Source organism: Chaetura pelagica, unplaced genomic scaffold (genome assembly GCF_000747805.2).
Source record: "Chaetura pelagica isolate M959 unplaced genomic scaffold, ChaPel_1.0 scaffold76, whole genome shotgun sequence".
Taxonomy (NCBI): domain Eukaryota; kingdom Metazoa; phylum Chordata; class Aves; order Apodiformes; family Apodidae; genus Chaetura; species Chaetura pelagica.
The window spans coordinates 4,368,016-4,390,104 of NW_009970723.1; the positions used below are offsets into that span (position 1 = coordinate 4,368,016).

Sequence of the window (22,089 nt, forward strand, 5' to 3'; positions counted from 1 at the left end):
GAAAGAGAATCACACCAAAGTATGAGAGAAATGAGAGCGAAGGCATAGCCAGGAGGTAGGTACAGCTGTGAGTCCATCAGTGTGGTCTTGTAGAGACAACATATGCCTGAAATAGAATTTACAGTGTTGGCATTTGGGCTGCTGCTGGTTTTTATAGTGACTTCCTCAGCTAGGAGAGGAAGTGGGAAAGCGGATTTATGTTCAGGGCACTGAGGATCTCACCAGTGATTTGGAGGTAAAAAATAGCTTACTTGGTCATTCACTGTTTCTTAATTGTTGAATATTTAGCTGAAACTTTTATGTTCACATGCAGACCTGTGTAAATCGAGGCAATCTGAGAGTTGATTACTTAACAAACTGTTAAGCCACGAGTTAACCACACAGGTAATATAGGCAAAGAAATGAAGCTCTGTAGGCAGGCTTAACTGCACAGGGACATTTTGAAATAAGCCTGAACTGTGTATGTGTTCATAACTACATACAATTAAAAAAAAATAATCTACCTAATAATTCCTCAGATGTATCAGATATTTTTCAGTTAAGGGAAGACTAGGAACAACAATGAGAAAATAAACAAAAGCACTCATGGTTTTCTGAGTTCATCCCTGAAATAATTGTGTGCTCTCTCTCCAACCATCCTGCCAGGGCATGATGAAGAGAATAGCTCATACTTGGTTTCAATTATTTGACAAAATAGCTTTTGAGAAGAAAAGCTACCATTGACCTCTTTATATTCAGTAGGAGTAGAAAAGACGAGGAATAACATTGCCGTGCTGTGTTTCATACATTGTGTAGGCAGTACATTTTCTGTTTTCACCAACAGTATGCTGTTACAGATAAAGCAACGTATTTTATTAGTTTCTAGTGCCAAACTGAAACGGAAAAAGAATTGGTTTGGAACAACTTTCTACACAGAATTAACTGCAGATGGAGAAATTAAGAAAACAGCAAAATCAAGTAGTTCTTCAAATCCAAAATGGGATGAACAGCTGACAGTGTAAGTAGATTTTTGATTGTTTAATACTATTTATTAGGCAGACATTGCAGGCAAATACTTACTAAGCTTGACTTCCTAATGTAATTTTCTCTGGCTGTTGATGACTAAAAGCAGACATAAGATGATATTTATCTCAAATGAATATTTTTCTGAATTCTTAAAATGTTTTGAGAATGTTTTTTATACAGAGAGTGTTCCTTGCAAACAGTTGCAATACATGCTGTAGTCCTGATATTTGTCAGCACTGTGAACTATTCAAGTTAAACATCTCTGGAAGATACTACTATTTGTAACCATGTAATCCTTGACTTTAAAAGGAAAAAAATCTCAGCTGGATAAGTAGTGGTTATGAGGAAGGTCACCTTTTCCTTTAAATATACTAGTGAAGGGATACACACACAGTTTACTGCAAAGTAGCCTTGCAACTTACCCTAATATTTGAGCATTTTAATCTTGTGGTTTAATTTGGTTTAACTGCTACAGATGTAGGTTCACCTCTTTGAAGAGTTGTCAGTCTTGCAACTGTGCAGTTGGCTAGACTGCTTTATTATACAAGCAAGATTGTACTGCTTCAGATTTGGGTCTGGAAACAGCATAGCTACTATCAAGTGGCATTGAGCATGGGCCAGTACTTTTTACAGCATCTGACCTGTCTTTTTTCAATAACCAGCTTTGTTAGTAATAGGAACCATGCCAGATTCCTTTAGCAACAGTGCTGGAAAGTGGGGGGATGGTACAACGTACCTAGCTTTGGGGAATTGTTTGCTTGGGAACACTTAGTTAATGACTAGAGACCTGGGCTGAAGCAAGTAGGATATTCCTGTGCCCATTTCTCAGTGTTTCAGATTTATTAGAACCTTTTAGCGCTTTGCAGAATTGGAAAATAGAATAATACAGTCTTGGACTTGACAGTGATTTCTGGGGGTTTACTAGCACAAGTACACAGTTATCAGTATGTTCACAGGGACCAGAGTTTCTGTTGAGGGAAGGAAGTTTGATTTGGCAGGATTTGGTGAGATGATAGAACTGAAGTAATTTGGCATGCACAGTGCAGCCAGACAGACTCATGACATCATCAGTATTGCTTACTTAGGATTCTCCCTTAATACATTTTTAAGTTATCCTGGCCCCTCTTCTTCTAGCTTTTGAAATCGTATTGTTGCTTCAGTTGCCCAGTCTATCTGGGGCTAAGTCAACTCTGGCTTACGAAATTTCCCTCACTTTCTGTGGTTCTGCGTGAGCACAAGCAGTATCTTTTCAGCTGGTCTTTTAGTAAGGCTTCCATTAGAAGGCAGCTTATTCAAAATGCAAAAATATATTTGCTTATGGGTTTCACCAAAAATGATCCACATTGTCCAACATTTTGAAGGGACTATAAAGCTGGCCTTTTTGGGGGGTGGAAGTTGTTTTTAGTATTGTTTTCATCAATGCTTATGCAATTTTCTGTATCCAAAAACTTAAACAGAACGTACTCTCCAGGACCTAGCATAGCTTCCCATTTTTCTTCTTGAGCAGGGGACAGATCACTGCCAAAGGTTGTCACAATATTACTGTAATTGGGACTTTTCCTTTCTGGTTCCCTCCAGTTTTTACTTTAGCTTCATAATTTGATTTTTTTCCCCTCTGGTTTGTGTGAGTATGCATTATGGTTTTATATATATTTGTGGATTCACAAATAATGTTTTATCAACACTTTCATGGCAAGCTGACACCTATTGGGTTCTTCCAGCTTCCAAGTAGCTGATTGGTTGCTTTTTTTTAAAAAAAATAAATAAATACGGTTTTTCTTTATAGTGGCAGACAAATATACTTACCATCTTTTTCTTCACATCTAAAAATGTGAGTTTTTAGTTAGAATTCTGGAATAGTGAGGAGTCAGGAAAATACATCTTTCATAAATAAACATGTGTTATATGTGAGACTTGAGCTTAGTGTAGGTTGTTCTGATACTCTTCAAATACCTTTTGCCATCAAAGTAATGCACCTTAAGTTTGATCTTAAGTATAAATATCAGTGTTTGCAGTTCTTAGTTAAAATTTTCCCCTGGCAGAAAACTTCTTTCACTTCTTTAGTATCAAGAAATCCAATACATATGAGATAGCGAGTTACGTTCAAATACACTTGATAACAAGAACATCTACTTTAAAATCTGTATATATTTTTTAAAAAAATGTATTTTATATGCAGGAATGTGACTCCACAGACTACGCTGGAATTTAGAGTGTGGAGCCATCACACTTTAAAAGCAGATGCTTTATTAGGAAGAGCCACTGTAGACTTGAGACAAGCTTTGGAAATACACAATAGAAAATGTAAGTTGTTATGAAGGGTATTTTGATTAAAGTAGAATTATTATTACTAATCTGTATATCAAACTGCCAACCAGACTACTAACTATACATGTAATTACAACTGACTTTCAGTTGATATCTTTACTTGTCTCTTCTAGAGATGTCTGTGCTATTGAGAGCAATTTAAATGTAACAACGGGATAAAATAATTTAGAAACAAATGTTAGAGCATGTGTTACTACAAAATAAGTAAATGCAAAAGTGATTGAATATAAGGTTTTGTGGCAAAATAATGACTGATTTCCTGGAAGATCTGTTTTAGACTTGGTAAAAAAAAAAAGAAAGTCTAAACTTTCCGAAAAGTGATCTATGTAATTCTTCATGTTTTCCTTCTCTGGAATTACTGATAGAAGGGCTGGATATTTTCCCCTCATAATTTAGCTGCCCCAGAGAGCATTAAGAACCACTGATTAATGAAACAATTGAGAACTTCCTTTTAGTACATTACAGATTGTTGAGTTCTATGTAACTTCTAATTTTAATTGTCTTTAATAGAAATAAAACAGGTCTTCTTTATCTAATTTGCTTTAAATTTTTTTTTTTCATTAGTACAAGAAATGGTGAATCCACACTTTAAATTCCACTCCAGAGTGGCAGTAGAATTCCAGCTAAACCAATCTATAACCTTTCTCACAAGCTAGATACACAAATCTGAGAGATCTGTTTAGGGAGGTGGGGGGATTTTTACAAAAAATGAAAACAGAATCCAAAAGCAAGTGGTGTTTCTTCAGCAGAACTATGACAGTTCTGCCTAAGATTAGCCTACGTAGTTGAGAAAAAAAATGCTGTTTTTTTTTATCAGAAGAAACTGGCTCTAATAATGATAGCAAAGAAATGGCTAGTATTTTAACTGTTTCTAACAAAATAGTTAATATTTTATTACTCTAGATCCTGGGGATGTAGGCTTCAACAACTTGGCAAATTATTTCAGGGAATGGCAGACCAAGTTAGCTGTACATTTCACCAGAAGAAGTTTATATGCAGTGTTTCTGATTTGGGCAAGTCAGCAGTTTGATGCACACTGGATTATCCAACAATTCAGTGGTAGAATAACTGATTTATATTCTCCAGTAATTCTGTTATTGATACCTAATCTAAAATGCAGTACTTGAAAGGCTTTTTAACTGAAGAAAATGTAAAGGGGAAGTCCTCTAAATGCAGAAATTTTAGAAGTAGTGCTGTAACTTTCTCTTGCTCAACACCACCAGTATTGTATTGCTACCTACACCCCTGCCAGCTTTCTTGCCAACTCAGTTGGGCAACAGCCAACTGTTAATCTGGTTTGGGGAGATAATTTATTAAAATATCAAAAGCTAAACCAATCATATGCAGAAATTATTATTTATAAATATGTAAATTTAACAACTCAGTAGTAGGCTAGTTTTTGCTTCTCTCATTTCAAGTAGTACCATTTTCCAAAATGCAGATTGCTAAATCAATAGTTCTGTAGATTTCGAAGCTTTGTGCTTGAAATTTAAAGTACTTTGAAATCCATTGTAATATAGCAGTGGGTGTCTGCTAGTAACTGCTGCCCCACTACAATGTTGAACCTGCTTGTTAGAGTAACAGCATGGGGGTATCTGATAGTAGCTTATTGGCAGCTTTTTCTGCTTTCATGCTTACTGTTCATTTCTAATACATATTAAGAATGAAAAATGCCACTTCAGAACATAGAAATGCACAGTGAGTTTTAACTTTAGTTTGGAATGCTATCTTGTGGAGGGAAGTATGGTGGTATATCTTGAAAAATTAATCTTTTAATCTGATAATGTGAATACTAAAAGGCCTTAACCATTTTAAACTGATTAATGTGAATTTATAGCTGTCTGTGTTTAGATTTGTGGCGTGTAGCTTTAAAAGCTCAACTAGTAATACTTGTTTTAGAAAGAAAGATGGAGCATCCTCAGCATGTTTTACCTCTGAATTATACATGTGTACAGATATATGCATTGCTTATCAGTCATATTGAATTGTTTTATGACACCATGTACACTTGGTTTTGTATATCTCAATAGTTTCTGATTTTTTAAATAGTTTCTGATTTAATTTTTGGTTACTTGATTTATTTTTGGTTATCCTCTGTTAATCCTTGCAGTTAGGATCTATGAAAATACTAGTAAGAATTTACCAAAAAATAATTTTAAATGAGGGAGGACTTTGTGCAGTCTTTACATTTACTTCTTCCTCTTTTCAGTAGCCTCTTAGAATTAGTGTTGGAAGGTGATATGAAAAATGAACATAAGCTCATGGTTGTAGAATGACATTCCCAGTGACCTTTAATAGTTGGATGTGTATTCAGAAGTTGTTTGACTTCCAGACTTTTCATGTTATATAAGTAGCGCATAATCTCAAAACAACTTAGAGGAAACAGCAAACTTGGGAAATCATTAATGACAAAGTACTGAAACCATGTGGATCCTATAGCATACCTATAGAGTATAGTATATAAATGGCCAGTTTGTTTTTACAATAAACTGTGCTTTCACCCACAGCCGATCAAATTTACATAGCTCCTTAGTGATTTCTATGTTCATTTGAATCTTCTCAGTATCTCTCGTGTTCAGTTTTGTACCGTTAAATACGTGTCACGTTTTTGTGCTGAAATTCTTTTAGTATTGTTTAGAATTTATCTTTGCTTTTCTCTTCTCTTCTTCTCTCCCTCTATCCACCCCAACTCCATTTTTAGTGGAGAAGGTGAAAGAACAGTTGAAACTTTCTTTGGAAAACAAGAGTGGCATGGTGCAAACAGGTGAACTGACAGTTGTGCTAGATGGTTTGGTAGTTGAACAGGAATCTCTTACAAATCTCAGTTCTTCAGCAACCAGTAAGTTAAAATAATTACATAAAATGGTATTTTTAAAATGAAAAATTCAAATAGATAATAATAAAATATTTCTATTGAATTTGTTTCTTACTGTTCAGTAGAAGTTCAGCAAAATGGCGAGGCTGTGCATGAAAGCAGAGATGCTTCAGCAAGAAGTACATCCAGGTTGGAATTTAGTTTTGTGTTTTACACTGTATGAAGTGTACTGGCAAATTTATCAGTTGAAATGTTTGGGTTGTTTGTGGTTTTGTTTTGCTTTTTAATTATTTTGAAGGGAATAGATTCTAGCTGTCAAGCCCTAAATTGTTACCATAGATTTTAGAAACATTGCTTGTCTGACAATTACATTATTTAGCTTGGGAATAGTAAATTTACAGTTCCGTTCTTCAGCTGGTGAAGTGTGCTCTCCACTGCTTTATCATTGCCTCTTCGGTGTGTAGCCCTCTGAACATAAAAATTTAACTGACTGGGAGTCTACTAAATGCTATAGCAGTGATTAGGGGAGCACTCAGTTTTCTTCTCTGTAAGAACCATTTCTATTCATGTCTACCAGCCAGTTGCAACATACCATCTGAACAGAAGGAAGAAGAAAAAAGCCTAAATTACTTCCCCCTCACCCAGTTCCTTTTAAAGGTTGTAATCAGGAAGTTGTTTAAGAGACTTGTACTGAGTTTAGGAAGCAGTACTCAGAATGCTAAGGCAAAGGGGTTGCCTTCTTCAAAGTTAAGTGGCAAGAGAGAGGCTTTGGGATGGATTTAAAGTTTCATTCTTGGCTTCTTCATCTTTATACTAGCGCAGGGACTGCCTGGACAGAAGTAGGAGTAGTTTGCTGCCTCACCACTAGTGAGTCAAGTAGATAAAACATACAGATGAATTTGATGTTATTGGCCTGCTCAGTTACCTTACAGTGAACCCGTTTCTGTTTAAGTTCCTGACACAATGGAGTGAAAAAACATACAGTTGCTATGCATTTGAGTGACAGGGACACATTTGCCTTGCATGCTCGACTTGATGATTTTTTTGAATATATGGATGTTTGTCTCTGTTTCCCCATTGGTGCCATATGAGGGAGTGAGGATAAAACAGTTTAATTATCTTTATAATAATTTTTTTATCCTGAATTATCTTTATAAATACTTGGGACAGTTAAAAGTGATTTGAAACACACCTGTATACCGTTTGGACAATCATTCATTTTCATTCAGATATTATTGCTGGAGGTGTGGCTTTTACTGGGATCCTGCTCTTGATGTTGATATTTTGATTGCAGCAGTTTTCCACACAGCTATCCAGCAGGTTTTTTTTACATTTTTAACATTAAGAGAATGAAAAAAAAGTTTTAAGGTAGCTTCTGTGTATGTCTTCAGTAAGCAAATCAGGTTTGTAAGTCTAGAGTTGGAAATAGATAATAATTTTATTTCTCTGTTTATATTATAACTTTGGAGCTGGGTAAGGTAGCATGGGAATGCTACTTCTTCCTTTCTTAGTCTCTAACAATTCTCACTTTTTTTGGTCCTCTGTTTAACTCTAATTTCTAGCCTCTACTCTTTGAGAAAATGAGGAGTTGACATTGTAGTTTTCACAATATGTGTCTCTGGCATTTGGGGATAGATTTAAATAAAAACAGTATAATTGAACAAGATGTTCTATTCACAAGCCCTTACACTAAGTTTATTTCCGTGTATCTTTATACTGTTAAATCGTAAGAAACAAAATTTGCGTTTTGTTCCTTAATTGTCTTGTACTTGCTGCAAACACTATGTTGTAAACAATTGGGAACTGACTTCCATGTCTTTGTAGTAACCTGAAATGATCTTCTATTTTTACCAAGATCTGCTTGTGACATTTCTAATGGGATAGACAATCAAGTACCTTCCAACTCCGTAGTACAGAATGCGTTCTGTATAGAAGCTGTTAATGGAGACAGCACACCATCTCCTACTCACGCTGCAGCCAGACCCAAAAATACACCAGTACCAAATCCACTTTCACCTCAGCCCACCAACAGCACTGGTAAGAATGGGAGAGTTTTGAGAACATGATTCGTAAGGTTTTTCTATCTAGTTGAAATGTAACTGAAGTTGAGCCACTTCTTTCTGTAGATTTTTTGTTAAATTTCAGAAATACCGAAAGGATGTTTCTGGGCTTGAATATACAATCTTGCATGTGCACATCTGTGAATTTTTCTGGAGTAGATCAGTTCTTAAATGTACTAACTTTAATACTTTCCTGTCAGTTCTCTCTGATGAAGAAAGTTGTAAAGCATCGAGAACTTCCATTTTTGTCCCATATTACTGATTGTCTGGAAGAAAATTCAGATTTCTTTCACAATTATTTTTAGTAACTGTAGTAAAATTTCTTTTATCATTAGGTAAATCTGATTTTTAGTGTTGTCAGGGAACTCCTGTGCTCTGTGTTGAGATGTGTTCAGACTCTCCTTGCCTTCTGTTTTTTCAGAAGTTACGCTGTGTAAAAATAGGCATTGGCAAATATTAAATTTCATTTTCCTCTTAAACACAAAAGGTTTGATTATGACTCTAAGTAACATTCACTGCAGTAAAACAAATTAATAGAAAATCTCTTTTTTTGTTTCTATTGCAAACCTTTGCATCTAATAATGGCTGTATTTTCTAAGCACTTTCTGCATTTTCTGAGTGGTTTGAGAGAGATTATAGTGATAGCAGAGGAAAAAGAAAACCTTACATAGAAATAGATGAGCTGTTAAACAATAGAACAGAGACTGTCAGACTTTATGTAATAGAGTGGGAAATGTGGGTATGGTGAGAAGATAGCAGAAACAAAGTATAAAAAGTAATGATGAAAATAGGCCTTCTTTGAAGCTTGTCTCTATTTGGATAACTTAAATTTGATTCCCATGTCTTTTCAAGTGAAGGCCAGAGGGCATGCATATTATTTAGGCATTACTCATTTCTCTTCATTAGCAGAGAGATCCATTTGAAATCTGTATTAGGATAGGGTAATTGCAAAAATAATTGATTTGTTCAAATAGTAATATTGATGAAATCATCACTGAGCTTGCACTGAGGCACTGATACAACAGTTTTAAACTACTGTGCCAGTTGGTGGAGACTTTTCATAGGCAAGGCATAAAATAGATCTCCAGCATCTGTTGATGACAGACCTTTTCCCCCCACTGTTGTGCTTACCAGGATTATAATTTCATGTGATGTTACCAGAATTGCTGGTTTAGATCTAATTGGTGGAGTAATTGGCTGATGTAATGTTTTATAGATCTGTTTTGAAGATCAGCTTACTAAAAGAGCTGATGATTTGTCAGTTATTTTGGTTCTAACTTCATTATGTAATCCCATTTACTCTTTCATGTGGATGAATTGAATGTTTTGTGTTTTTTAAATTTAGTTGTTTTTTTTTTTTTTCCAATGTAAGTAACATTGTTCCTAGTTAAAGCAGAAATTTGGATGCATTTGATCAGATTGCCTGTAGTTAGGAGGTTTTTTTTATGTCATGCTTTGCATTAGCTTGGAATAATACAAAGTCTTGACATGTCTTGATGTAGTTAACCTGATTTGTGTCAGCAGGAAGTAGTGATGTGTAATAGTTGTGTACACAAAGCAGGGCTTTTACAGATCTTACAAATGTGCTGCTGCCTGTAAATTCATGCTTATCATCATGCATATCAAGAAAATGCATATAGCTCAGTGGTTATTCCTTAAAGAAACTGACTTGGTAATTTAAATACATTGCTGATGACTGTTCTATTGTTTGTAGTTCTTTAACCTGCTTTTCTGACCACCTGGAAAAGAAAGAAATTGCTGATATTATATATATTGCAACTAGTAAGTAGAATCTGGCTATTTAGGGGTTTTATTTTTTTTAATATTTTTTTTTAATGAGAATATTATTCAAAATTAAAGTAAGTGTGCTCTTCATGATGATGGAACAGCATTTTGTAGGTACTAGTCTAGGGTTAAATTTTGCAAATCTATATCAGTAAGGTTATGAGTTATAGAGCAGCTGTACTGGCCTCAGTCCTTAGAACTGTAAGCTGGTATTACACTCTTTAGACAGACAATTACTTCAAGTCCATGTTGCATATTGTATTAAATCTTGTAGGAAAATAGTTCCAACTCTGTAAGAGGTACAAACTGGTTAGTTTAAATGGAATTGTCACTGTCTAGTGTTAATTAGTGGTACAGAAGACTGAAGCTGTGAATGGTGTTGCACTGCTTTTAATAGGACTTTGAGTTTTAATGGCAGTCCTGTAGATGTTGTACCTGATTTCACTTGTCTGTGGCAAGATCTTGTTGCGCTGAGATACTGGTCTGTTAAACTCTGCAGGTGACTGGTATTGATGTATTGTTGGCCAAGTGGGCTTGAGAGTAATAGAGCCTTCTTTGCCCCCTTTTCCTGCCAAATCCATACCTGCTTTTGATCTTTTATGAGATTATACTTGTGCTTGAGTTGGATTGCATTTGTATTGTTCTTCAAAAGACAGAAATTTATTTATGATTCTGAAATAGTATTCTTCAGTTGTTGAGCTATGTAAGTTACATTAGACAAACACTATTTTTTATATTTTAATCCTGCTTTTGGAGAGGGATTTTTATTTTCAAGACACACAGATGGTTTTTGCTTAACTGTAGAGTTCTGCACCTCAACTTTGAACAGGAAAATAAATAATCTGTAAGAGCTACCTCTTAGTTTTCTGTATTTCATAGTTACTTATTTCTTAATATTGTTCTTTCATGTCATACTAATAAAGATTCTTTTTTAAATTTAAACACCAAATAAGGCAGTACTGTTATATGAGAAGCAGATGAGTACCTTTTGTTAATCTAAAGAGTAAGGTACAACACTGAGCTGACCCTCATATGCAGAAACTACGACCTTACCTTAGCAGGGAAGTGCAGAGAATGGCTTGCAGACTGGAAGTTGTAATTACAGTTTTAACCGAGTCAGGTGTATTGTGACTTTTGTGATCTTAGACAAAAATGCTGTTTGTGTCATATAGGTAGGCATATAGGTGGCTTAAACATATTCCTTACATATTGTTTACTCTAGAAGTTGGTAATTTTAAAAAATAAATTGCATCAGATTTTGATACACAAATGCTCTTATTTCCCCTTTCTCAGTTAATGGCGAGTCATCCACCTCTGCACCAGAAGCTCCTAATTCTTCTGTCTCTGAGGCTTCAGTAGGTTCAGTGGAAGCTCCCTTGTCTTCAGATTGCACTAACACTACAGCAGAACCTCAGTCCACAACAGAAGCAGCTAGTTCTGAAAGCCACACTTCTACGTTACCTGTTGCGTCTGCTGGACTAGAACCTACAGCTGCAACAGACTGTGCTCAACCTAATGCTAGGAACAGTTCAACAGCAGATGCAGCAAAACCAAGGGAATCCTCCTCCACCTCAAGTTCATCTGCAGAACCTGTAAGACAGCAGCCTGGTAGTACCAGTACGGAACCTTTACCACCAGGGTATGTGGGCTTGATTTTAATGATACTATGTTTCATCTGAATATGCATATAAAAAACACAGAAATTTAATTCTATACTAGGAAAGCCAAATGCAGGTCACTTGGCTGAGATGGGGTTATTTGATATAAAATGGGGTTTGTATTGCTGTTATAACTGGCTAGAAGTTCTTGTCCCAGAAAGTAGCAACTGATACAACTCATTAGCTGAGATAGTATTGTGATCTAAGTAGACAAACTGTAGGGCATAATGGATGTAGAGACTTTTCATTTGCTGTATTAAAACTTGGATCATCATTTGTTAACTCCTTCCGTTCTTAAACTATGAGAATGTGGGACATGCCCAAATATAGAGAAGTGAAAATTCATTAAGTAGTCTAAGAAATACTTGTAGGTGTGTAACAATGAGGACAATGATGTTGTAGATAAAAATACAGTTTTGAAGTGTATGTGTGCTCAGAGTAGCTAGAAATACAGAAAAGCCATCTGATAGTACACATTTCAGGTTCAATCTGAAAGATCGTGATTTTTGTTGGATATAAGAAACAGTGCTTCAAATATAAACTCCTCCTGTTTTTTTTTTTGAGAGAGGCATGTACTTGGAAATGCGAGAAATGTGTCTTTAAACACTTTCTGAATGAGGTTATAGCATCCAAGCCTTGAAGAGATACTTCATTGACTGTGTTTTCAGATACCTTAAATAGAATTTGAAAATGGTTGTGAATATTGATGTATGCTTATTTTATGTGCCAAGTCCCTTAAAGAAGTCTTTATGGTGAGACCAGTTTAAAAAGAAGTGACTGATCGGTATTCTAGTGTGACTTCTCTTTGTTGTTTTAGAATGAGTTTCAGGTCATAGTATTTTCATTCAGTACCAAAGTGTTTTTTGGGCTTGATGGGAATTAAGTCCTAGCGAAGCATTTTCACCTTGACTAACATTAAAGTCTTTTCATCTTGAAGGTGGGAACAAAGAAAGGATCCTCATGGTAGAACCTATTATGTTGATCACAACACACGAACTACAACATGGGAAAGACCACAGCCTTTACCTCCTGGGTAACGTAGACTTTTGATTTAAATGTTATGAAGGTACTGTTTTTGTTTGGTGCAGGAAAAAGTACCAACTTTAATAAGCAGCTTATGAAAATTGTATCATGCATCATATATTAAGAAGTTCTAGCTTTCAGTAATTTAGAATTCTGTACCAGCATTCCTATGACAATAGCTGTAATTAATGTGCATGTCGCTTGTTTTGATCGCTTGTTCAAATCCAGTTACTCAATTATTTTGTTCTTCCTTGAAAACTTAAGCATTAAATAATGCCTATTTGACAACCTTCGTTTATGTGGCACCACTAGGTGTAGTGCACTGGTTCCAAACCTCAGATTTCAAGGCAAAGTATTTTCTGTGAAACTTGCCAACGTTGCTTAGGGTCACAGGAATTTACAAAGTTAAAAATGAGGTGACAGCTGAGTGTGCCGTTGCTTGAAGTCTTATGTTTGCTTTATATGGTTGTCCTTCTACTAATAAAAGTTGGAGAGTATTTTTGTTTACTTTAGAAATTAAAATCATGCCTGTGACTCCAAGTACTTCACTCAAGTGCTGGGAATTTAGCATAAAAAGAAAACTAGTTATGTAATATTATTGAAAAATTTAGCTGTTAATATTTGTGTTTCTTGAAAGCTGGGAAAGAAGAGTTGATGATCGTGGGAGAGTTTACTATGTGGACCACAACACCAGAACAACAACGTGGCAGCGACCAACAATGGAATCAGTTAGGAACTTTGAGCAATGGCAATCTCAACGGAATCAACTGCAGGGAGCTATGCAACAGTTTAACCAACGATACCTCTATTCGGTAACTTGAATTTAAAAGTTAAGAATTAGTAGAGAAGTATAGATTTACTTTTGTTCTTCATTTTTTTTCCAAAGTGGCTTTATAATTGTTCATCCATATATGTTATGAGACATTTGGCATCAGTAATTCAGATTCTCATTCAGTTGAAAAGTGTTAACTAAAATGTCCTTAAAGGCAAAAAGTGCTCCATTGTGGGTCTGTTCCCTGACTTGAGGCTTGTGTACTGCATAGTACTTAAGACTTTTAATGATAGTAGTATGAGGTAAAACTGAAGAAGTCCATTAACTGAAAAGGACCTTAAATCTGAGTTATTGGAATATTGAACAATAAATAGCCTTAAAAACTGTTTTAGTGATTAAGTAGTGATTTAGTACAGGTAGCAATTATTTTACTTTGAGCTTGGCTTGAAGCTTATGCACCTGATTCAGCTCTGACATTTTCTACGTGGTTTTCTATTTCTCTCACATAGTTGCTCACTTCTGCCTGAAGAAAATAGCATAAGTAACCTCAAAGAAGATATTTCTTGAGAGAGATATTTGCATCTTTGACTAGTTAAACAGAATAGTTTCTTTTTCAGAGTTAAGAACAATGGTGCCTGCATGTCACTGTCACACCAAACAGACCATTTTAAGAATTTGGCTTGGTCTCTTACAACGTTTCTGGGATTGAGTCTTTTTTTAATTGATATGTTGTAATGCTGGAGTGTTTTAAAGAAGAAACCCATTGAAGTATAAGTCTGAAATGGCTTAATTATACTAGGATTCTGTGCATCTACAGACCTAGTTTTGCTTTGGGTTTGATGGACTTTATTCAGGCTTTACTTCAGCGTAAAGGATGAATAAAAGTAAAGGATGCTGCAGTGTTGTGGTTTGGGTCGAACCTGACAACAAAGAACCAGCCATGTGGTTGCTCACTCACCTCTGCATCCCCCACACTGTGGGATGTGGAAGACGAAGGCCAACTAGTAGCTCGTGGAGCAGGACACAGACAAAAAAAAAAAGAGCACTGCTTAAATAGGATACTCTGACCCCTCGCTTCTTTCTGGGCCCAAATTTCTTTATTTCTCTCCCTCCTTCCCCCCAGCAGCACGGGGGGATAGGGGATGGGGTTTAGAGTCAGTTCACAGTCTGGTGGTTCCTGCCACTCCTTCCTCCTTCCTGCTCAGGGAGGATTCCTCACAGTTCTCCTCTGCTTCTCCATGGGGTCCCTCCCATGGAAGAGAGTCCTTCATGAACCTCTATGACATGAGTCCTTCCCATGAGGCACAGTCCCTCAGGAGCAATCTGCTGCAGTGGGCTGCTTTGGGAACAGTCATCTCTCCTGGCATGGGGTCCTCTGTGGCTGTAGATCCAAGTCCATGGGCTGCAGATCCACATTTGCCCTTCCTGGCACCTTCAGGGAATGTTCCACCATGTTTCTCTTCCATGGGGCACAGGAGGACAGCCTGCCATCTCTCCATGGGCTGCAGGGGAACTTACGCTCGGGCACCTCCTTCCCCATCTTCCTCACCAACCTGAGGATCTCCATTCCAGCACTGCTTTGACCCCTCCAGCACAGCTCTTCTTCCTCTGCTTGCTCTCTCCTCAGGTCTTAAATTAGATTTTTCGTATGTTAATTGTGGAGGTGGATCTGTTGTCTCTCTAATGGCTCAGCCTTGACCACCTGAGCTGGGGGAGCTTTTAGTAACCTCTTACAGGAGACACCCGTGTGGCCCCTCCCCCACTATGGAAACCATTCCAGAACCAAACCAGTATGTGTAGTATTCTTATGTTTAACAGTTCTCAACCTGTATTTAATTAGACACTGTATCTCATCACTACCAATAGCAGAAGCATGCCCTAGTTTTCTTAACTCCTGTAGGTGTGCACCCAAGTCATCTTACGCGTTTTGAGAAAGATAGAACAGTTGAGGCTGGAAGGGACTTCTGGAGATAATCTGGTCCAACCGCTCTGCTTCCAGAGGTTCAGAGGCAACCTCCTGTGCTTTGACGTGTGCCCACTGCTTCTTGTCTTGCCACTAGGCACTACTGAAAAGAGCCTGGCTCCATCCTTTTTGCACCTGCTGAAACATATCAAGCCAAGAACTCCCAGTGAGCAGCTTTCTGTACTTGTGTACTACTTTGGTCAGTTGCTTAAACATCTAAAAAACCCTCAGTTTTCCTGATCCTAAGATTTGTTTTGAGCTAGGTTTATTTTAGCCAGCAGTCAAACACAAATCCTTGGTCCCATTAAGATCAGAAACCTCTGAATGGTGCTGCTGTTAAGTTCTTGGGCAGACAGCATTTTTGTTGTGCAATATCATTTTTACACTCACCACAGCAAAGTCTTCAGTTACAAGATCATTGTGACTATAGGGTTTCTAAGAGCGGGAAAGGCTGACTACGTTGGCTGCTGAGCTAATGGTAATTCTCTGTTCACATCTAATAGCTGGTGGCCAGAATAAAGAAACAAAGAGGCAGCTTGATTTTTAGTATAACTATTGGTATTTTTCTGATCCTTGCTCTGTTTCTGTTTCAGAGAAAAAATGGTAGATTTTCTTGCCTGAATTTGCTGTTGTAAACTCTTGAGTGGATCTGAGATTTTTGGATTGTGAATGCTATATAAATCAGTAGCAAGCTGATCCTTAAGATACTTTTTGAAAAATGTAGATTGGTTCCCATATCTCCAAATCCTATTCTGCACAGAAAAAAAATAGAAAAATCATTTTAGTGTTCAAAAAGTTTTAGGGAGTGGATGCTTTTAGCTATAAATCAGAGCATGGGTCCTGCAGTCTGGGGGATTTCCACCTTTATATTTTATTTTTCCCATGCTTTTTATTCTTGGGAGATAGTGGGGGACTTGTGCAAGGCTACAGTATATTACGAGCTTAGCATGTTTTTACACAATAATTTAATCTTTTTCCTTTTTTTTCCATTCCTTTTAACCTTACTGTACATTGGTATAATTTTAACCATCTGTTTATTGTAACAAAGGCAGCTGTGTTTGCAAAGAATGCCAAAGTCTGAAAATAGTCAGAAATCCAAGGAAGACCTCATGTATTGAGGAAGCAAAAAACCCTACGTTGGCAGTAATCACTGTGCTTGCAAATGTTTATTACAGTAAAGCATGTTCTTACACAAGAGCATTGTGCTTATCTGCTTATCCATGCTTCCTCTGAACTTCTAAGGACTGTGCATCTTTAAGACTGCTGACTCTGTCAAGTGCTGTAGGAAGGGAAAGGAAGGGTACGTTGGGTAGGAAGCAGTTGAGGCAAGTGCAGAAATCATACCTTGTTGTCACATAATTTGTGTTTCTTTAAAAAAACAGTCTAAAAATGGTATGATTCTTTTTTTTTTTTTTTTTTTTTTAGAATGGATAGTCTTCAGTAGTAGTGGTAATCTTAAAACACAGTAACTAAAAACAAATACTATAATATTTGGCCTAAAGAAATGCCCTCTTGTTTTTAAATAGGCTTCGATGTTGTCAGCAGAAAATGATCCACTTGGGCCTTTACCACCAGGATGGGGTAAGTTAGTTAGTTGTTGATTTCAGAACATGACATTTACAGAGATTTGGAATGCAATTGGTGTATAGTGTTGTTTTTCTTTTTTTTTTTTCATAGAAAGAAGAGTGGATTCAAATGATAGGGTGTATTTTGTAAATCATAACACAAAGACAACACAGTGGGAAGACCCTCGAACTCAAGGGTAGGTGTGTATATTGACTGTGAAGATACAAGAATTAAGCAAGATCTTTTTATGTCATGATGTGAAGGAAAAAGTACTGTCTGCATTTTTTTCTGCAGTTTACAAAATGAGGATCCACTTCCAGAGGGCTGGGAAATCAGATATACCAGAGAAGGTGTCAGATACTTTGTTGACCATAATACAAGAACCACCACCTTCAATGATCCTCGTACCGGGAAATCTTCTGTGTAAGTGAGAAATAAAATACTTTTTAAAATTTTTTGTAGTTTAAAATTATTAAGTCTTCTCATACTAGAAAGCATTCTATAATTCTAGCCAGAATTGAACACTAAATTATGTACAAATTGTTGTCCTGTAAATTTAGCCTGTTTTTAAGCTTTGTCATTTCTGTGAGTGACACACTTTGCTGTACTGCTCTAGAGTTCAATAGTTTTTATACACTTTACAGATACCAAGGTTGTAAATGTATTGCAAATAGAAAAGGGAACTGATGTAAGCTTGAATACTCAACTACTGTAGCTAAGAGTTAAATTTTAAAAGAAACTTACAGTTATATAAACCCTCTAGATTGTCTAAACAAGGTAGTTGGAAATACTTTTCACCGTTTTTACATGCAAATCTTTTTTTAAAAAATAGCTTAATCAGAAATATTGAACCAACCTATGGTGGCTAGCTTAATGTCTTTTACGTAGGGTAGGGTTTTACTTCTGAGGATGTTGTGAGGACTTTTCATTTAAAGGGACATATAGAATATTGTAATAGAAATTCCTTCACAATTTCAGAAGCAGTTGAGTTTATGAAGCCTAATTTGTCAGTCTTCCTTTCAATAAAGACAATAAATAAGCTGTCTTTCCTGGACATGACTTTTAGTTCTTACTAGGTTGATAGGGACTTGAGATCCTGTAGATCTCCACCTTTCCCTCATATTTGGTAAATTGACTAGCATCTTAAAAAACAAACAAACAAACAAAAAAAGGTGGTTAAAAGGATGATGGTGGTAGTGGAAAGGAAGACTGGCTGACCAAACCCTCAACTGCATTTTTTTTCTGATCATATATTACCATAACAATTTTTGTGTATTTTTGTAATCTACATGCTGTTGTTTAGCATAGTAAGTAGTTTCATGTCTGTATGGTTAATCTTATCTCAAATGTATTTCCTTACAGAAATAAAGGGCCACAGATTGCTTATGAGCGTAGCTTTAGGTGGAAACTTGCTCATTTCCGTTACTTGTGTCAGGTACTGATTAAGTAATTATTTATCTTTGAATCTATTTGAGTTTACACTTCTATGTTCTGCCTTTTAATGTTACTGCCTTATGATTACAGTCTAATGCACTGCCAAGTCATGTGAAAATCAATGTATCCAGACAGACTTTGTTTGAGGATTCCTTCCAGCAAGTAAGCCTGCAAAGACTGTTGTGTTTGTTCTTATGCTTTGTCTTGGTAAACAAAAGCGGCCATAGCCAGTCCAGGCTAATGGTCTTTAAGGCACAGTAATCTTCTTCTAGTATTAGCCAAAAGGGCATTCTTTGAGAAGTCTGTAAGATCAGAAATAATACATATAGTATTTCTACCAAATGATCTTCCAGTTCCCAGCTGTTTACAGTTGACATGCTTCTTGAGCTTGGTATGGTTTTTGGGTATTTAATAATAGTCAAGAGACTTCTGTGAGCTTGTCTGTGCTTCTCTGGTGAACTTTTTGCATGTACAGCATCCTGTGGTTCGATAGTTTAACCACATTGGATATCGTATTTTCTTAACCACATTGCATTTGCTTTTCTGATTCTTGTATGTGGTTATATACATTACAAAACATTTTCTACTAAAACTGGTGTCCTTCTTTGTCTTTCAAACATTAAATTTCTGTAATTGAAGCTTATAGTTCTTGAGCTCTTACAGCCGGCAGGCAACATATGTTCTTTCTTCCTTTCTCTGTAACAAAAACTCTTGCTGCTGTCACCACATCAAAAATTTTGGGAGGGATTCTCTGTAAGTAAACAGTATATTATTAAGGGAAGCACATTGTACTTACTTTGCGCTAGAGGAAATTACTTTAAGTGATTTGCCTAAAACCAAAAATATGTAATATATCATATGGAATGCCTGTTCACCTATTTTACTTTAATGACAGTAAATGCCTTAGGAAGAGTTTAACAACAGGGCAATTGTAAAGTGATACTTTCCAGATACTCTCTCCCACTGGTAGCAGTCTGCTGCTCAAGGATTTTAAGTCTGACTTGGTATTTTTGTGTGCAGTTTATTGATTGCATGTTCCATAAGATGGACTAATTCTATTGACAATGCTTAATTTATAGCTTATTACAATTTTTGCTTTTTTTGGTAGATTATGGCATTAAAGCCCTATGATTTGAGGAGAAGATTATATGTTATATTCAGAGGAGAGGAAGGATTGGATTATGGTGGCTTGGCAAGGTAAAAGAAAATGAGTTTTTACTTTTTTTAATAGCACTCTAACCTTGATTTCTAATGTCATTCTGTTGACAGAGGAACTACTTGTTTTTGTAGTCTGACCCTGGTTACCTTGTTAGTACCCCTTAATGTGTTAAGGAAGTAGAACTGGAATCACTGGCTATTGTTATGGATTATAACCTTGCTTTAGTAACACTGTGGTCTCAGTTGTTCAGTTCTTTGACAAAGATTAATGTTTCAATTTGAATTTTTTCTGCCAGTTAGTTGCTCTAGATTGAGTTATTTCAGGAACTTTCTGTCAGAAAGTTTCACTTTCTGGACATTGGGTCTATAGAAAAATAAAGTGTTTTGCTTAGCTGGGAAAAAAAACAACAAGCAAACACCAGATTGGGGCTTTTATGAACAGTATGGACATAAACAAGAGAAGAGTAGTGCAGGAATGAGGTAGCAGCATATGTGTCGGCTGCACAGGAATGCAAAACAGCTAGACTGGTTTTTTCTAGAATCTGAAGTGGAACTCAGAAAAACTGGTAACAGGAAAGCCAAAGATGAAGTGTTTCATCTGTTGACCATATAGAAGACAACCACTGAGTACTGAGTACTGCTGCCAGTTACTTGAGTGAATATTACTATTAGGATGAAAATTTCAGTACCGCTGCAGATCCAGGGTATTGAAATTAGTCATATGTGATAAAAGTTTTCTCGTTTGGTTATATATATATATATATATATATATTTAATGTAAAGGTGTTCTATTTTTGTTTTGTTCTGGTTTTATGTAGCTATCTGTGTTAAAACGAATTTCAGGGAGAATGTGTAGCATTTGCAAGCAAGGAAGCTTTCCTCTGAAAGTTAAGCTTCTTCGGATATGTGGGTGGTTATGCTTCTGAATTACAGTATCTGATAGGTTCTTGCAGAGTGAGTGCAGCGAGGAATCCAATTTTTGTTTTGCATGAGGTTTGTTTGGCTGATGTCCCTATGACAATGGCCTGAGATGTAGGATGGAGACAGGAAAGTTAAAGTAATTTGTTCCAGAGAAACAGAGTATTCCAAAGTAGTGATATTAGAATTATCTAACAGCAGAGTGGTAGTCACAGAAAGTACCAGAATAAATAAATAACATGTAAGTAGTATAATTTCATAGTTTAGGACTAAGTCTTGCCTGAGGTTCTGTATATGAAATTGAGAAGCAGCAAGGATCTCATTGTAACTTGAAGTGAGAATTCTGAGGTGCCAATGGAGTAAATGTTCATGTACTGACTTGCTAATAGTTCATGAATACAAGTATAGAAAGCTGATGCACTTGATTTCTCACTTGTCTCTCAGCAGGCTAACACTGTGTCCTGTGGCTAGTTCTAGCTATTGATGTGAAAAATTCATTGCTTCTGCAAACATCTTGTTCATGACTGATTCCTCCCTTGTTATTTGGATTTGATCTAATTTAAGTGCTTATTAAATTTGATGCTTCTATGCAGAGTTAATATAATTGTTTTAGTATAAAACCTGCATAGAATGCTGTAGAACATTCTTGTGCTTATTAAAAGATGTACAGAACCTTGTTAGGGTTGTCATATCCTAGCTGCCTTTCTCTGGTTACTCTTTCTACTTTGTCTTCTGGTTAGAAGTGCATTGTAGCTAGTCCGTGACTTAGGGTATCATAGAACTGTTAGGAGAAGTGTGCCAGCAAACCTCATTTCTTTTCCCTGATCTCATGTAACTACAGGGATAGAAGAGATGCGTCTTAAATGTGACAGTTGAAAGGCAGTCAGGATGGAATTCAGTCCCTCCAGGGGATTATTATAGGATAGACTTCCAGCTTTTTTTTGGTGGCTTTTGCCTAAGCCTGGTTGTTCAGTTCCAAGCATTTAAGGCCTGATACAAAAACTCATGAGTGAGTATATACAACTGCTTTGGAGATCTCTGATTATATGCAAATACTATAAAGCAACAATTATTCTTAAAATCAGCTATCCTGGCAGTGAAATACCAGATCCTATTATTATTTCAGGTCAGCTGAGCTGGAAACAATGAAAGTGGTGAATAACATGTATTAGTTAAACCTCAACAAAAATGTATTTTCACAGTGTTGTGTCCTGTGGGCTTAAATGGGTGTGTGGTAATTTGTTAAACCACGGTAACTCAGTGTGTGTTCTGCTGACAGATTGGGAAAGCAAATAAGGTGTGCTATGGTTTGGGTTTGTTTTGTTTTATATATTTTGGCTATAATAAGCGCTGTCCGTGGTATAATCTGTAATTTTTTTCAATACAGATCTTAGTTGTGTGCAGTAAAACAGGTATGAGTATAAATACAGTGTACTGTTTGACTCTAGGCAAAAATGTTACTAATGTGCAGCCAAAACCTGTGCTATGTGGGTGTGTTCAAGGGACAATCTTAAAAATTGTTTCTAGACTTTGGAAACCATGACTTTCTAACATTACTGTTTTAATAATGATTTTTAAAAAAAACATTTAAGAACTAAATAATG

General features: G+C 36.3%; 1 protein-coding gene across 1 annotated transcript in view; it reads left to right on the forward strand.

Annotated features, from left to right (window-relative positions):
- The window catches only part of WWP1 (WW domain containing E3 ubiquitin protein ligase 1), a 35,864-nt gene that overhangs the window by 3,011 nt on the left and 10,764 nt on the right, over window positions 1–22,089 (forward strand). Inside the window, exons 2-15 of the mRNA XM_010006413.1 lie at window positions 859–997; window positions 3,185–3,309; window positions 6,035–6,172; window positions 6,271–6,337; window positions 8,004–8,185; window positions 11,287–11,632; window positions 12,589–12,684; window positions 13,312–13,486; window positions 16,936–16,990; window positions 17,087–17,171; window positions 17,270–17,398; window positions 18,338–18,410; window positions 18,500–18,571; window positions 19,518–19,606. Of these exons, the coding sequence (XP_010004715.1) occupies window positions 859–997; window positions 3,185–3,309; window positions 6,035–6,172; window positions 6,271–6,337; window positions 8,004–8,185; window positions 11,287–11,632; window positions 12,589–12,684; window positions 13,312–13,486; window positions 16,936–16,990; window positions 17,087–17,171; window positions 17,270–17,398; window positions 18,338–18,410; window positions 18,500–18,571; window positions 19,518–19,606 (1,771 nt within the window). The remainder of the gene's footprint in view (window positions 1–858; window positions 998–3,184; window positions 3,310–6,034; window positions 6,173–6,270; window positions 6,338–8,003; window positions 8,186–11,286; window positions 11,633–12,588; window positions 12,685–13,311; window positions 13,487–16,935; window positions 16,991–17,086; window positions 17,172–17,269; window positions 17,399–18,337; window positions 18,411–18,499; window positions 18,572–19,517; window positions 19,607–22,089) is intronic.